Consider the following 17755-nt stretch of genomic DNA (forward strand, 5'->3'; position numbering starts at 1 on the left):
ATTTAAATAGTTTCCATATGTTTTTAAAACAAGCAACTTTAGCGTCAGCTCTATGTTAACTGGCTCTTTAAAAATTAGTTTTCGAAATATAAAATTAATCGACCAATAAATGGATCTCTGGTCGGTTGCCTCGTGAAAGACTTTTAGCTACCATGGCTTCTTCATGTTATGGCATAATATGTGTTGAAAGTTCCATTTGAAGAAAAAAAAAAAACCAAATCAACACATGAACATGGGAATACAAAACTGAAATGCTTTGTACGCATTTCATGCTACACTGACGATACGTATTTTGGTTGTTATAGTGTTCAATGATTAGAAACATCAGATCACAGTTGAGGTTCTGTTGTAACTGAATGTTTATGGTTTGCTTCATTTTAAAGTACCAGAAATATCCGCATAATATTTCACAAATTATTATCTCTCTGAGGAAAGTATAAAACTCAGAAATTGCACTAGTTTTCAATGATCCATTCACGATTTTAAAGTATTTATTTTTTAAATGAATATTACATTCTAGGATTTTAAGGTTTATACACAATACTATAAGTTTATGTAATGCAGCGATCACTACATGTATCTTTTGGAAGATTTTTCGTTTGTTTAATGGATAATTTTGGATACCGTTTTGCCAGAAAATATTTAGATTTTAACTTCATTAACTTGTCAACGAAATACGGGTGTTCAAGTTTTAGAATATAAACCATCTTCAGGAAAGTTTAGTTGTTGGTTGCTTTTATATTCCTGTATTCCATTACGTCAGATTATCTTACCTGAGAATTGTGTAATCTTTTTAATTTACTGTTGGCTATATCGTCACTTATATCCATAGTTACTTCATGGTAAATAACACCTTTTTCTTTTCAGTGGATACTCAAACAAGCGGAAACTCGTCAAATAACGTCACTAGGATAACAAGCGATATTTTCAGTGGCAATAACCAGATGAATATTCTCATCATAATTGTTATTATTATCGCCGTTATCGCACTGATCACTCTTCTTACTCTCTGTTGCTGCCTTATTTGGCGGAACAGGCAGCGACGTTACAAGAACAAAGTAAAGGTAGATCAGTAAGTACCATTACTTAATTTTTTGGTGAACCCATCCTTAGATAACTAACCTGCATATACAATTTCATTTGCTGTTTTTCCAGATGCTCGCACATTCGTACTGAACTGCGTAAACACAAACTAATGCCCGGCTAAAGTAATAGCTGTACTGTCGATAGATATAAAAAGTGGTCCTATGTCGTAATTGCATATATAAACCTTGTATGACTTCACTGATGATGAAGGCGTTAGAAATATGATGCTTGGTTTTAAGAGGCGATAGTATGGTATTGGATTTGACGAGTAATTTGAAACGAAGCTCAGGTATTCGGCAATGAAACAAAATTACTTCCTTCATGTTTTATAGTCATTAGCATTTTTTATTCTGTGGTGGGGATTTTTTTTACATCATTTGCCCTCTTGGACTTGTTAATGTCAATCTTTCCCTTGGACTTGTTAATGTCAATCGTTCCCTTGGACTTGTTAATGTCAATCGATCCCTTGGACTTGTTAATGTCAATCGTTCCCTTGGACTTGTTAACATTAATCTCTTTCTTCAGATATAATATGTATGGAGAAGGTTTGGGGTCACCTACGCATACAACCATATATAAAATTCTTAACAGTGTGAAAAATCGGATTATTTTCTAACAAATATAATATTTGTTAGAAAATAATCCGATTTTTCACACTGTTAAGAATATCTTTCAAATCATTTTGATTCTTTAATTTCCATGCTCCATTTGCACATATAATATCATATAAAATGAGTAGCAAAGATACATATATTTGTTGCCGTCTTTCCTTAAAGATGGTTTTTAAACGTTAAAATATTAAAATCTTAAATTTGTACGAAGAGTATATTAGCAGTCACTGTTTTCAGTTGGTATGGCACTTCATGTGCACTTCGTGTTATTGTAGCAATGATTGGATAACGTTGTTCAAAAGAATGAATTTAACATAAAACATTTCAGTTTTTCTATTTCGAAAATACCGGAGAGTTTTGTTGTTGTTGTTATTACTCTTAACTGATCACTTATTGTACAAGCAACAACATGTGTATATGTTAATAGCAACAGAGGTTTGTTCTATGAAAATAAGTTAGAAATATTACTGTTAGATATTCATACAGAGAAAACCGGACATTCTGCAACATCGTCTTCTTTATAGACTGGTACTATGTAACCTTCATTCCTCCACAGATTGGCCACACACTATGAACACAGTAAGGCCGAGTTATCTCTCCTTTACAGATTGGCCACACACAATGATCGCAGTAAGGCCGAGTTATCTCTCCTTTACATCTGGACCACAAACTATGAACACAGTAAGGCCGAGTTATCTCTGTTACAGATTGGCCACAGATACTGACCGTAGTAAATCCGAGTTATCACTGCTCCACAGACTAACCTTCCTATAACGATAGTCGACCCTAAAAAGGGGAAAGGCCACCCCACCCAACCCCGACGATTTCACCTCTAAACATGTTTTGGCCAACATCGGTAAAACTTAAGCTGAACACTACATGTTGGTTCACACACACCCCACCCCCCACCCCCACCCCCCCCCCCCAAAAAAAAGCACCCAACAAACAGCAAGTAATTCTGAAGGAGCTTCTGCCTGTAACTTTATCTCTGTATAAACTGGCCAGACAGTTTGAACGCCATCAGGCTGATGTAGCTCTGCCTTACAGATTGACCAGACTATGATCGCAGTAAGGGACGTACCTAAATTATTTGGCATCCGGGGCGGATCCTTTCTTTAGCACCCCACAAATAATTTTAAAGTGTATATGTGTGTGTGTGTGGGGGTGTGGGTGTGGGTGTGTGTAGGTGTGTGTGTGTGTGTGTAGGAGTGTGTTGGATTTTTAACGTATCTTTAACAATATTTCAGTCATATCGCTACGATGTGTGCAATGTGGCAAATTATAGTGATGCCTAGCACTGGGGTATCATGTCGCAGACATGTAGCATGATGTCGGAGACATATAGTATGATGTCCCACCCAGTCACATTATCCTGACACCAGGTCGACCACTCGTTACACTATTATCTAAATGTTGAGCGCCAAGCGAGGCAGCTGTATGTACCATTTTTGTAAGCCTTTGGTATTATGTTTCCAAGCAGATTTTTCAACCGCACAGTGCTGTGATAAGCAAATAGGAAATAACTTTTTCTTTGGCGAATATTTCATTTGGTTTGAAAAGTTGTGCTGGTATTTCAACTCTCCCGATGCCAGAGCCCATTCTAGTTATCACCCGGGGCGGACCGCCCCTTAGAACCCCCTCCCCCTTTAGTACTCCACTAATCGCAAAAAGGCCGAGTTACATCGTCTCTGTAGACTACCCCTCCTGTAACCTTCATTCTCTCCTTTGGAATAATTTGGACGAAATAAACCCGAGTTAATGCTGACTGAACACCATACATTGGCCAGTTCTGTAAAACGGCTAACCTACCTACCTGCATACATACATTCATACCTACCTACCTACCTACCTACCTAATTACCTACCTACATACATACATGCATACCTACCTACCTACCTACCTACCTACATACATACATACTTACATGCATACATACTCTGTTAGTTTAATCTAATGGCTAACTTTACGCTTTTAGCTTGCATACTGACTATTATCGCACCAGCCCTAAACACGTGACAGGAAGTACTGTATATTATAATTCTGGGTATACAAGTAACCAAAACGACTTCAGTTGGGAAAACAGGTTTGCAGAGCCACCAAGGCACATCGATGAAGGTTTGGACGAGTGGTTGGAAATGTAAGTATATGTTCTTTTCTTATGTAGATATATGCTCATATTTACATGCTTTTGTTATAATGTGAATTTAACACAGATATGTTAATTAACTTCTTTGAATTATCAGAAGGCAATTCAAAGTAACTGATGCATAAAACTTGATCCAAATTTTAGCATAGGTATTATGAACAGTGGAGAACGATATCGAAAGAAAGAAAACAATTTATTCAGGTCTGAGGACATTTATAAATTTTATATGCGCAACTTTACAGAAAGAAATATTTGTATTGAATTGTTTTAAAGAGATTTAGTGTATAAGTAGTGAAGTGGGGCACCCTACGTACAATGGAAATTAGCATTACAGGGACCTCTGGGCAAATCTACGTACAATGGAAATTTAACATGGCGAAAAATCGTGGGCAAATCTACGTACAAGGGGAATTAACATGGGAATAAATCGTGGGCCACTTTACGTACAAGGGGAATTTAACATGGGGAATAGAGTTTGGGCTTGTTTAGGGACAAGGGGAATTGAACATGGGATTTTTTTTTTTTTTTTATAAAAAATTTTGAAAAAAAAGGGGTAGGCAATTGAAAAGTCATTCTCTTTTCGAGAAATATGGCTGGCCCTGAAAAGGGCCTTTGGCTTTCTTCTGCTTCTTCTATTTCCTCCATTTTCTCATCCAGCCCCTAATCTTTCCCCAAATTCCTTTTTTCTTCTTCTTTTCATTTTCCGGTATCCAGTCCGGGTGACCCATGGCTCGAAACTTCTGTTGGATTTTTATCCAGTTATTGTTCAGTCTCTCGTATTCTTCTTTTTTCTTTCTATTCTCTTGTTCTTTTCTATCTTTTGCCCACCTGTCCTTAATTTTCTGCACTTCTTCCTCTATTACCTTTTTCATCTTTTCTTCCACTTTCTTTAGTTGTTCAATGCCCCTTTTCACGAACTTCCACTCTGACCATTTCTCTAGCTCTTCTAAATAGCATCTCACTGCTTTTACTTTGTCCATAGACTCTTTTATAGTCCCCACTCTTCCATACTCTGGTTGAATCAATCCTCTCAATCTCTTAACTTCTTCCTCTATCATCTCCTCTATCATCTTCCTCGCTAATTGTAGTTCATTGACATAGTCAAGACTTTTTCTCAACCTCCATTCTCTTTCTATCCTTTCAATAGTGTACTCTCCATCCATCATCCAAAAGTAAACATTTCTTAAGTCATTGAACAACGCCGACACTTCCATCTTGTATCTGTTTTTCCGTAGAATGGTTCCAACGACGAACGTGGTGGGTTCTTATAGTGAAAGCGCGGACGTGATGGAAAACATCCCCCTAAAAACATAAAATTGAGTTAGTTAGTTAGTTAGTTGGATTATAGTGGTTTTCGTTCTTTTGAACATGTACCACTTTTTTATTCACGCACTGCGTGATTTTTAATTACTCCTGGGGGAAGGAAAAGGAGCCTCATCCCCCAGGCTTTTATGTACTCAAAGAGTACTTTTTAATTTAGCCACTCAGGTGTAGGACTAACTAGTCCTTAACAACCTGACTGAAAGGCTAATAGACATGAGTGGGAATAGTCACACCACACACTCGTGTTTCTTAGTTGGATTGAAATGCCCCAGGTGTCAAACCAAGCAGTATGTGACTCCCGCCACGATTGGTTGGCAGCGATGAGGTCACATTAGGACACCCGGTCTTGTGGCATTGACGAAGTGGCCCGCTTTTTTGATATCATCAATTGCCTTTCCCAGTCCGATATTCCGGTAGACAGAGCCTTCCTTTTTTCCACTCTGTTTAGGTGGTGCAGGTTCATCAGCTTCATCGCCGCTGGATGATGATACTTCCAGGGCCGCTGCCAGCGTGGAAGTTTCAAATTCTTCAGTGTCGTCTGCCAACATTGCCTGGATTTGGCTGAGTATGTTAGTAGAAATAGCTGTGGAAGCTTGATTTAAAAGTTCAGCCAGATGTTGTTTAAGAGACAAGGAGACGGTTAGGAGTATTTTTTTTTTTTTTTTTTTTTCTTTTTTTTTTTTTTTATTCATCAATTCCTTATTTATTTTGATTCCCTATCTTATTGGTTTGGAATGAAAACTTGTTTTTATGGTTGTTTGTATGTTATTATGGAGTCCTGTTTTAATTAATTCCTATTTTCCTATTTTAATATTTTGTGGCCTTAATTGGTTTTTATTATTCGGGGTATGAACGGCTGTGTCAGTTTGTGAACCTACGAGACCTAGCAGGCCGTCATAATTCCCAAACAGTGATTTTGTAATATTCGTCCTTAACTGGTTTTTATTATTCGGGCTATGAACGGCTGTGTCAGTCTGTGAACCCACGAGACCGAGCCGGCCGTCATAATTCCCAAACAGTGATTTGTTATATTTTTAACTGGTCTTTGATTTACTTTCTTATATTTTTTTGAGTAGATTGGATTCGTGTATAAAACTTATGATATTTTTGAATGTTAGATTAATATTGGGGTTTGTGTTCATCAAGAATTCTGGGTATGTTGTAGGGGATCCAATTTTATGCTGTTTAACTTTAAACTTAGCCCTTTCTTTTTCAAGTGTATGGCAGTTGTTAAAAATATGCTCTATGTCTTCTGGGACCCTGCAGTGGTAGCAGTTAGGGTTATGTGGTTGTGGTCCTATGTACTGTCCGAAGCTGTTAGCCAGCTTGGTTTTGCCCGTGAGTATTCTATTTATGAATTTTTGTTCACTGCCTTTTGTTTTGGGTGGTTTCCTATTTCTACATACTTCTTTAATGATGGTTTTTAGTTTCCTGCCTTGAGTGCTTGTGTTCCATAATTCCTGCCATTTATTATCAATGAGGGTTTTAGATATGCTATTGAGTTCGCATATGCTATAATCTAGGTTGATGTGAGTGGTTTCGTTTAGTTTTTGTTTAGCTGTTATATCTGCCATATCGTTACCTGGTATGTTAATATGGGATGGTATCCACATAAATTCTACTTGTAAGTTATTATTGTTCAGTATTTTTAACAATAAATTGGTTTGCCTAAGATAGTTTTCTCTTGATTTGGTGTTGTTATTAAGTATTGAGTTTATGACGCTTAGCGAGTCACTTATTATTACCGCTTGGGGTATTTTGTTCTCTTTGATCCATTTGAGTGCTTCAAGTATGGCCCAGAATTCAGCTGTGTGTATAGAGCAGAGGTTAGGTAGTCTTCTTCCTACTTTAATGTTAAGTTCGGGGATTACGTAAGCTGCTGCTGTTCTGGGTGGTTCTGTAATTTTGGATCCATCAGTGTAAATCTTAATGTAGTTGCAATATTTTGAGTTGATTTCTTCTGTACAGATTGTGTTTAGTTTGAGTACCTGTTCGTTTTTATTGCCATATTTCGTAATGAGGGTGTTAACCGTGGGGTTGATATTTATCCATGGTTCTTTGTCATAGTGATTTGCAATTTCTGCTTGGAGTTTGTCTATAGGAAGTTGTTCAACTAATTGATGGACTAATTTCCCTGCTGGTATGTTTTGTGATAATTTAGTTCTAAAAGGTATGTTGCATTTATTTATAGCTAGCCGGGTGGGGTGTGTGTCGGGGTGTGTTGTTAGCCTGGCTGCATATCTGAGGGTGAGTTCTTGTCTTCTAAGGTGGAGCGGCAGTTCTCCAGTTAAGATTTGAAGTTCCACTAGTGATGTGGATGGTAGTGCACCAGTGCAAATAATTAGGGCCTTTCTTTGTATGCTATCTAGTTTTTTGAGGTTATTTTGCGGTGCCGAGTTGTAAATTTGGCATCCGTAATCTAGTTTAGATCTAATTAACGATTTATATAAAGCTAGTAAGGTTTCTTGATTGGATCCCCAGGTGGTTCCTTTAAGGGTTGTAAGGAGGTTAAGGTCTTTATTACACCTTTTGACTAGTTCGTTTATGTGGTGTCCCCAGTTTAGCTTGGAGTCATAATGCATTCCAAAAAATCGTGCTACATTTACGAATTTAATTTCTTGATTTTGGATGGTGAGTTTGGGAAACTGATTTTGTAATTTACGTTTGGTGGTGAATAATACTGCTATGGTTTTTTCATGGGATATTTTGAAACCCCATTTATCAGCCCATTTCCCTATTTTGTTTAAACTTGTTTGAATATCGCTGATTACTTTGTGGTTGGAAGGGTTTCCTGCTCTCCATAATCCACTATCATCAGCAAATTGTGAGAGTTCAATTAGTTTTGATGTTAAGTTGGTGTCCAAGTCATTAATCATGATGTTGAAAAGGGTTGGGCTGAGTACGCTCCCTTGTGGTGTACCGTTTTCAATTGTGTGTGGTTCAGAGTAGGTGTCGCCGACTCTGGTTGATATTTTACGGTCAGCGAGGAAGTTTTCAATGAATTTAAACATTCGACCTGTGATGGCTTAGTGGTTGAGTTTGGCTAATAAGCCTTTGGTCCATACAAGGTCGAATGCCTTTTCGAGGTCAATAAATACTGCAATTAAATTCCTATCAGCTTTGCGTTTGGAGTTGAACGCCAATTTAATTGCGGTTTCTAATCGTATTAGTTGATCCGTGGTGGATCTTTTGTTTCTAAATCCGCATTGATTATCGGAGATTAAATTATTGCTCTCTAGGTGGTGTTTGAGTCGGTTGGTGACTATGGTTTCCATGATCTTACAAATGTTGTTTGTTAGGGAAATGGGTCTGTAGGAGCTAATATCGTTAGGGTCTTTTCCTTGCTTGGGTATTGGAATTACTATTGCGTGTTTCCATTTATCGGGTAGTTTGCCTGAGGTCCATATTTGGTTTAGTAATTTAATAATTGTTTGTTTAATGTTATTTGGGATATTTTTGTATATTGTGTATCCTATTTGATCTTCCCCTGGGCTAGTTTCGTTTTTGGTTTTCAATGCTAGGTCCCATTCGTAAGTTGTAATGTCTTTATTTAGGTTCGAGACTTTGGGACCGAGGTCTTTAAAGAGATTACTATGGGTTCTTTCTACTTTGTCCCTATGTAATTGAAATGCTGGGGTGTGGTTGGTGTTGCTACTCATATCTGAGAAATGCTGAGCTAGTCGGTCAGCCTTTTCTTTGTTAGTAATGGCTCCAGCTATTTTTGGAGTGGTGTTAGTTGTCTTTCCTCTAATTGATCTAATCTTATCCCAGACTTGTTTGGTACTAGTTGTGATATTGATATTCGTGCAGTAATTATGCCAAGTTGATTCCTTTGCCTGTTTAATTATGTTTTTAAGGTTTTTCTCCTTTTGTTTATATATAGTGAAATCAATAGAGTTTTTAGTGCGTTTGAATTTATTGAGGGCTTTTTTCTTATCAGTGATGGCTTGTTTGCATTCATCATTCCACCATGGGACTCCTTGTTTATGTGGGTTACCACTGGTTTTGGGTATGTTAGTGGTGGCTGCCTTTAGTATGGTATCAATCAGGTCTTCGTAATATTTATTAATATTATCATTTTCTATGTTTTTGGTGTCTATTTTGCTTAGTGTTTCATTAAATGAGGTCCAATCTGCTTTTGAATATATCCATCTAGGGGTTCTTTTTAGCGAGTTGTATTGGACCGTCATCTGCAGGGTGACTATTACTGGAAAGTGGTCACTGCCCAAGGGGTCAGTTTGATCCACTCTCCAGTCCGCAACCTGGGTTATTGATGGCGAGCAAATGGTGAGGTCGATGGCGGACATGAGACCGTTTTCTGGGTTAAGGCGTGTTTTTGTACCGTCATTTAAAATGGCTAAGTTAGATTCTGCGGTCCATTCTTCAATCAATTTGCCTCTTTTGTCCGTCACACCGCCCCCCCCCCCCCCCCCATAGCTCGTTATGGGCATTGAAATCTCCACAGATGACGATCTGATTTACTCGTTTGTGATCATTTATTTGTTTGTAAGTAATTAAGTTAGCTGTGCCTGATGTTCCCCCTGGGTCATAAATATTGAATATTTGTATTTGACCCTTGCCTGTATGAATTATGAGGGACTGAATTTCGAATGCTTCGTTGCTACCTGGGGTTGGTGTTATGGTTATTGTTGTTACATTCGGGATGTTATCTGCTATATAGATGGCTAAACCCCCACCTCCTTGTCCCGTGGTTCGATTTTTGAAGTGACCTGGGGCATATCCTGGGAGTTTGGGTATTTGTTTGGTTCTACTTGTTATTTTTGTTTCTTGAATGCATATAATATCTGGTTTGTGTTCTAAGCTTTGTAATTTGGCTTTGAGTTCACTGATATTACTTATTAAGCCTCTAGCATTCCATTGCCATATTATAATGTTCCGGTTTGTTGTATAATCCATTATTGGGGTGGTCATTTATTGATTCTTTTGTGTTGAGGGTTATTATGTTAACTTCAAATTTGATTCGATTTTGCTTATTATGCTTATTATCTGTGTTATTTTATCCACGATGTAGTGGTGGTTGTTGATAAGTTCGGCTTTGATCTCTGTGAGTAACTTTTCTATTGTCGGGTTTGACAGTGATTTGTTTTTGGTGTTAGTGTTATCTGATTCTTCGGGGTGGAGTTGTGAGTCTTTGTGGGATTTGATTAAGAATGTATCTTGTTTATTTAATCTTGTTTGATCTTGTTTGACCTTGTTTGACCTTGGTAGGTTGGGTGTTTGGGCTGTGGTTGCTTCAGTTGCTGGTTTGTTTGGGGTCATGATGTGGTAATTTTTATTACTGGGGGTTAGTTTTTTCGCCGCATGATAAGGGATTTGCTTGTTGTTCATGATATCTATGGTTTGATATTCCTTGATAGTGTTGGGGCATTCGTGGGATTTAGGTAGGTGCGGGCCCCTGCAGTTGGTACATTTGGGTGTGGTTCTACAACATACATCTTTGTGGTTTCCCCCACATTTGTAGCATAGTTGGGTATATCTACATCTGTTAGAGAAATGTCCCCAGTGTTGGCAGTTGCTGCAGAACCTGGGTTTGTTTATGTATGTCTCAAGGCGGTGGCGTGCCCCAGAGTGATCTAGTCTTATCATGGTTGAGAGTGGAGAATTTGATTCTAGTATCGCTGTATTGGTTTCCTGTCCTAAATGATTTTTGAGTTAATACGCCCTATTTATGGGGGTACCACTGTCTTTGAGTTTGGCAGTGAGGGTTTCATTGTTTATCCCTTTATTTTGTCCTGTGAGTTTTAGAACTGCTTTAAATGTGGGGGTGTTCGTGCGGGAGTATGTGGCTAAGTCATTTGTTCGTGTGTTATTGTTTATTGCCATGAGGGTCTGGTTGCTATTGTGTGTTTTGGTTATTATGTTCTTTGTCCCTATTTGTTTGTGTCTTTCGACGTTAACCCTAATGTTGTTAATAATTTCAATTTCTAGGAATTTGGCCATTTGACTGCGAGTGCTGCAGTGTACTATTATGTATCTTGTGTTTGGCCTAAATATTTTGAATTGTCCTTGATGAACCCTAAGGAGGGCCTGTGTGAGACTGTTAACAGTTAAGTTTATCAGTTTATTGGAGTTGCTACTGATATAAAGTGTGTGTTCTATGGGGTGGTATGAAAATTTGGCCTGTTTCTTTGGTTCTTTGTGGGGGTGTGAGTTTGAATTATTTTGGGGGGCAGGTTTGTTCTTGGTAAACATGGGTCCCTTCCCTTTACCCTTGCCATCCCACACGTTAGGTTTTGATTTAGTGGTTGGGTTAGCTTGTGTTTTGTTTCGGCTGCTGAGTAATTGTTCTTCAGTTAAGGGTTTTGATGGTCCAGGGGTCTGACTGTTATGATATTTCGGTTTGTTGTTACTGATATGAATGGGTGGAGTTATCGTTACCATGGGCCCCATTTTGGGTGTAGTTTTTCCTTTGTTACATGAGTTGGGCCCTATTTTCGGTGGGTTTCTTATTATCATGGCTATATGTTTTTTTTCCGGGGATTGTGCAATGACCATGTATTTGGGGGTGGGTGACTGGTCTTGTTTTTGGAGTGGCGATATTGGTGTTTCTATAGGTATTGTATCATCCAGGTCCTTGTTTGCCGATGGATCTAGTAAGTTTTTGAAACTTACAGTTGAGTTGATACTTAAGTCGGCTGCTGATATTTGAATTAGTTCATTTCTCTCAGGGGTGGTTAGATGCGGTGTTGTTAAATCTTTCCTTTCAGGAGTGGATGAGAAGTTGAGATTCTTCTCGCAAAGTTCAAGGTGCTTGGAGTTTTCACTGAGATCCAATTTCCCCGTGATTATTTGCGGGTTTGGTGTCATAGGGGTGGGAGGTTTATGTGATTTCATTTCCTTTTCAAGCCTATTGTTTCTCAGAATTTGTTTTCTAGTGTTAAAGTTAAGTTTGTTTGTGATTGATTGAGACATTCCTACTTTGGTTTTGAATAAGGTTTAGGTTACTTATTGTTGTTAATAGTGGTTGTGGTTATGAAGAAACAATGAGAGATGAGATTCTGTTACGTTCCGTGAATCGGAAAATCTCACAGCGGTTAGCTTGTGCTTGTAATTTGTGAGATTCTGACCAGGCGTGGTATCAGTGTGTTTCCTAGTGCCTGTTTTCGGGAACAGTGCTAACAGCTAGAGTTGTTATTATAAGAAAAAGGTAGTGGTTAGTTGTGTAATTTGTCGAATTTATTCTCTATGATTGAAAATCACACAATGATATTTGGTGCTTGTATCATGTGTGGGTTCAATCCAGTCGGTTCTAGTATGTTTCTTAGAGACTGTTTAAGAGAATAGGCGGCAAATTGAGTAGATACGGAATTTAGTACAAGTAAGGTAAAATATATTATAGTGAGATGTAAACAGCATAGAGTTTTAATTGCCCGCAGGCTTAGTAATTTTCCTACCTTGTACTAAAGTACTTAGCTTTTATACGAGGTGGTATGATCCAAAATGGCTGCGTGGCGGGCTGCTTGGCTGGATTTCCTTTGTCTGATATATTACTATCTTACTGCGTGTTCCTATCGTTCCTTTGTGAGAGTTCCTTAGATCTGTGCACTTCCTTTGTTCACGGCTTGCCGGGTTGCTAATCGTTTCCTCTTCTTAGCATTATTTCTTTGCACAAGTTGTCCTGTTCCTTTTTTCTATATTAATTGGTGTTGGTGGTGGCCGCACTCAGTAGAAATTTTAAAATTATACACCAAGCCGGTTTTAAACAGTAAACAAGTCAAGCAAATTCAGAGATAGTTTTCAAACTTGACGTTATGGGAATGACGTCACTAAAATAAACAACGTTAGTTTGTCAATCTATGTAATTCTGAATATATTTAAACGATATTGAAACAATAGTCACAGAAACCTTACATAATTCATTCTCAGCAAAATGGTGTAATATTCGATAACAAAACTGTATCCATTTGCGAAGTAATTTCAATAAAATTTTCAACAATATCAGAGCTCAAATATACGTTTGTTCGCTAGATCATGACCGAACATCGCGCGGACGTGAAGGAAAACATCTCCCTACTTTCTCATTTCATATAATAAAACCCTAACTATACTCTCCACATCAAAAAAGCGGGCCACTTCGTCAATGACACAAGACCGGGTGTCCTAATGTGACCTCATCGCTGCCGACCAATCGTGGCGGGAGTCACATACTGCTTGGTTTGACACCTGGGGCATTTCAATCCAACTAAGAAACACGAGTGTGTGGTGTGACTATTCCCACTCATGTCTATTAGCCTTTCAGTCAGGTTGTTAAGGACTAGTTAGTCCTACACCTGAGTGGCTAAATTAAAAGTACTCTTTGAGTACATAAAAGCCTGGGGGATGAGGCTCCTTTTCCTTCCCCCAGGAGTAATTAAAAATCACGCAGTGCGTGAATAAAAAAGTGGTACATGTTCAAAAGAACGAAAACCACTATAATCCAACTAACTAACTAACTAACTCTCCACATACGCTAAGAAACAATAAAGGAACCCATAATCTACTATTCACACAAACTTACGCGAACCTTTACAAACACAAACACACAAACACATACACTCACATTTTTAAAAAAAAGAGTTAGTGTTTATATTCACACTACTCTACCTACACACATTGGCAAATGGATCGTTATTTCTTTTCTAGAGTATTGGGTAGCCCTGAAAAGGGCTGTTGGTTTTTTTTTTTTTTGAACTCCAGATACACCTATTTAATGATGGCACCTTCCTGGCCTGGCGCCACACACGCATCTTCTTCCCCAGTCTCCTTTCACCTTTCTTCTTGGGAGTGCAGAGGCGGGATATGTGGCTTCAGAATCCCAATTTTCGGTCTCTGGGATTCTGAAATTTCCTCTCTCCTCTTCTTTGTTTCTTCTCTCCTCCTCTTCTTTTCTTCTTCTTTCCTCCTCCTCCTCTTTCATTCTTGCTTCTTCTACAATGGCCTCCGCGGCCAGTTCATTTAGTATGCGCCTGGCATATTCCAGGTGCATCTGGAGTTCTAGCAGTTTCACAATTCTGGTGTTCATTCTTCTTGTGGTGTTGATCAATCAACAAGGGTAGCTAGATTGACGAGCGAGTTTCAATTTATACTGAAAGCGCGGACGTGATGGAAAACATCCCCCTAAAAACATAAAATTGATCTTACCTAGATCATGACCAGAAAAAAACAACGCGCGGACCTAAAAGAAACACTCACTCACTTTTTTATGCTACCCATTACTGTTCTAAAATTTTTTTTCATAAATCACTTCAATCGACTATCCACATACGCAAAGCAAAGCAATCCAACCCCCCAAATCTACTCTCCCACACCTCAAACAGCCCAAAAAACATGATCTTAATCTATTATCCACACCAACGTACGTGAGCATTTACAAACACACAATCTTATACACAAACACATACCCTCAAATTTTTTGAAAAAGAGTTAGCGTTTATATTCACACTACTCTACCTACACACATTGGCAAAGGATCGTTATTTCTTTTCTAGAGTATTGGGGTAGCCCTGAAAAGGGCTGTTTCTTTTGTTTGCTATGGCAATTTTTTTTAGTTTCTAAGAATGCGATGTCCTCTGAGGATAGACTTTCTGGCGATAGGTCTGCTTCTTCGGAAAGAGAAGAAGAACTCTTTGGTGTCGATACGACAATCGACAAAGCCTCTGTCAGGTTCAGGTTGCTGCTGCTGTTGTTGTTGTTGCTGCTGTTGCTGCTGCTGCTGCTGTCTCTGAAGTCTGTACTTCTCTGTCCATTCTTCTTTCTCCCTGTTCACTTCTTCTCTGAAGAGTTAGTTAGTTAGTTGGATTATAGTGGTTTTCGTTCTTTTGAACATGTACCACTTTTTTATTCACGCACTGCGTGATTTTTAATTACTCCTGGGGGAAGGAAAAGGAGCCTCATCCCCCAGGCTTTTATGTACTCAAAGAGTACTTTTTAATTTAGCCACTCAGGTGTAGGACTAACTAGTCCTTAACAACCTGACTGAAAGGCTAATAGACATGAGTGGGAATAGTCACACCACACACTCGTGTTTCTTAGTTGGATTGAAATGCCCCAGGCTCTTCTATCAGGTCTTCAGTGACTTTTAACATTCTCACATTCTTATTTCTTCTGGCTTCGGTATCAGACTGTGTCTGACCCTATGCAAATTCACGTAGGCTTCGTTGAGCTTAGCTAGTTTGGAGCACATCTTCGTAGGAGGATGAGTCGACAATGGATGGTTAGACTGGAAACAACCCCCGGTTCTTAAAGTCAAAGCGCGGACGTGAAGGAAAACATCCCCCACACGGATTTCGAGTCGCAACGTTCAGTGAGTGTCATGAGAGGGATACTTAGAAATGAAAGAGCATGAATCCAACATTCTTATAGCTAAACAAACCACAAAGGCATTTTTTTCAAAACACAACATTTTTTATTCAAAAATCACTTAACACTAACCAACAACAACTCTAACATATTTTAAACAATAATCCAGCATGATAACATCAAACATTTTTTCTTCAAATACAGTCTACTTTAAACAGGGCTGACAACGTTGTGAATGAAATTGTGATTTCCACTGTTGGAAATCATTAGGCCATTGATGGACACTACGTTTCCTAGCTTGAGACAAAAGATAAGCATAATGGTCACAAAACCATCGATCTACTTTCACATCGTTTCTAGAAGAAGAACGAGGATCAAAATGAGTCACTAAATGTTCTAAGGAATAACCTAGGCTGCGATGATGCAGAAAATACACACAGTACTGTCCACACACCAAGGAATCTGTGCCTTGTAATTTCACATTATTGAATCGGGTGGTCTGAGCATTTCTTCTCATAAAGTCAATGATATCGTCTTCCAAAGGTGGCAATCCGTACGAATCGAAATATTCCACACATCCTTCTTGAGGAAAGTAGACGGCTACCCAGTGGGTTCCTGGGAGATGACTGTCGTCCGTGTTGATCACGTAAGCTAGATGGTCTTTAGGTTTGCGATGAGGGAGTTCATCTTTAGCACAGACAACAGGATTACAAGAAGACGTATACGAACTGTGGTTCAAAAGGTAATAAAGTTCCCAGGTATCCATTTGTGTTGTTTTTTCTTCTTCACAGGTAATAATAAGTCGTCAATTCGATCCTGACTTTTTGCTTGAAAATGTCTGACAAATAACCGTTTCTTCGTTTCGTCTCATCACTCTGATTCAGGAGAGCTTCGATACGATGGATCTCTTGAGTGGTTAATGGTGGACAAGAATGTTCACGCAAGTCTTTATACCACTGGTGTAACACGTCTTCGTCCGAGATGAGACTCCAAGCCTCGTCCAGATACTCGTCCAATTTTTCTTCTTGACTCAACATCAGGCATTTATCGTGTTGAATTTGACTGGGATGAGCGTTTTGACATCCATAGCAATTTTTCTTGATCAATTCTGTCATTTTTTCGACCAAGTGTTTGGCAAAACAGGAGACTAAATGGGCTTCTTGTTCTGGCCATCTCGATTTCATCATGATCACTTCTTCTTCTTTTTCCACGGTCTCCTCACATTCCATCTTTAAAGTTTCTCCACTAGGTAAAGAGGGATAACAGTCTTCCATGGCTTCTAAAAATCTAGAATGACTTCTCTCAAACTGTTGATTTCTATGGTATTATCGAATTCGGCATACAGGATGACGTTCACTGTTGCTGGTAGTTCTTTTGCAAACTGAAGTTCCACACGAATCTGGCCAGATTTTATAGGGTGGAAATGTCCCTCGTCGCTTCCTTGGTCTGGAGTGAAATCGAAAGCCCACAAAGCATAGCCTCCTGCGTAATCGTCGTACGTAATGCCGTGACTGGTGTTGGTTCCTAACTGGCCGGTGGCTTCGTACAGGGACAAGTACGATCTCAAGTAATTCATTTTTGTGGGATCAAAGTCAGGTTCGAAAGGTCGGGTACACAAAGTCTTGCCATCGCGACTGACTTCGATTTTGTTGACGTCGAAGTGTTTAAAGTTGAAAGGATTTTCAGCGAAGGCTCCGTTGGAGGTTGATTTCGAGACCATACCAAGGATTAAACGCTTGATTAACTGTCCTTGAAACAGATGATCTTCGATCATAGAATGCTGTCCCTTGGGAATGGTGAACGTTTTCACTTCCACACGTCGTATGGGATACTTGGCGGTCGTTCTGCTCAACGTTTGACTGATTTCGTTACCTACTTTGGGTAACACTTCCACGCGTCGTACGTAGAGTTTGGCCTCCTTTATTTTGCTTTTAGGATTGCCAGCAGCAGTATCAGCCAACAAATGGAAAGCGGCACTGCTACGATTCAGTCTCAAGCGGACATTGACCCCGTTCAGCAAATATTTCTCTTGCAACCACATGTCCAAATGCAAACAATCCATCAGTTCTAAACTCTTTCCACCTAGGATTTTGCTTCGTCTTTCCACAAAGCCGTCATTGTCTTTATCTGTTTCCTCAAACGCCTTCGCTTCGTCAGGTTCCCATAGCACACAGGCATTGAGATGAGTATTCTTGGCATCTATTCCGTACGTCAAGAGATTTTCCAGGTAGGCACGGTAAGGGTAAGTATCCATGCTGCTGCTAACCAGTTTGTTGTTTAAGTACAAGT

At 39.0% G+C, this 17755-nt stretch overlaps 1 protein-coding gene across 1 annotated transcript in view; it reads left to right on the forward strand.

Annotated features, from left to right (window-relative positions):
- The window catches only part of LOC149793772 (uncharacterized), a 70299-nt gene that overhangs the window by 24729 nt on the left and 27815 nt on the right, over positions 1-17755 (forward strand). The window contains exons 3-4 of the mRNA XM_089967762.1: positions 868-1072; positions 3674-3835. Of these exons, the coding sequence (XP_089823888.1) occupies positions 868-1072; positions 3674-3835 (367 nt within the window). The remainder of the gene's footprint in view (positions 1-867; positions 1073-3673; positions 3836-17755) is intronic.

Source organism: Sinohyriopsis cumingii, chromosome 8, assembly GCF_028554795.1.
Source record: "Sinohyriopsis cumingii isolate HCF-2022 chromosome 8, ASM2855479v2, whole genome shotgun sequence".
Taxonomy (NCBI): Eukaryota; Metazoa; Mollusca; class Bivalvia; order Unionida; family Unionidae; genus Sinohyriopsis; species Sinohyriopsis cumingii.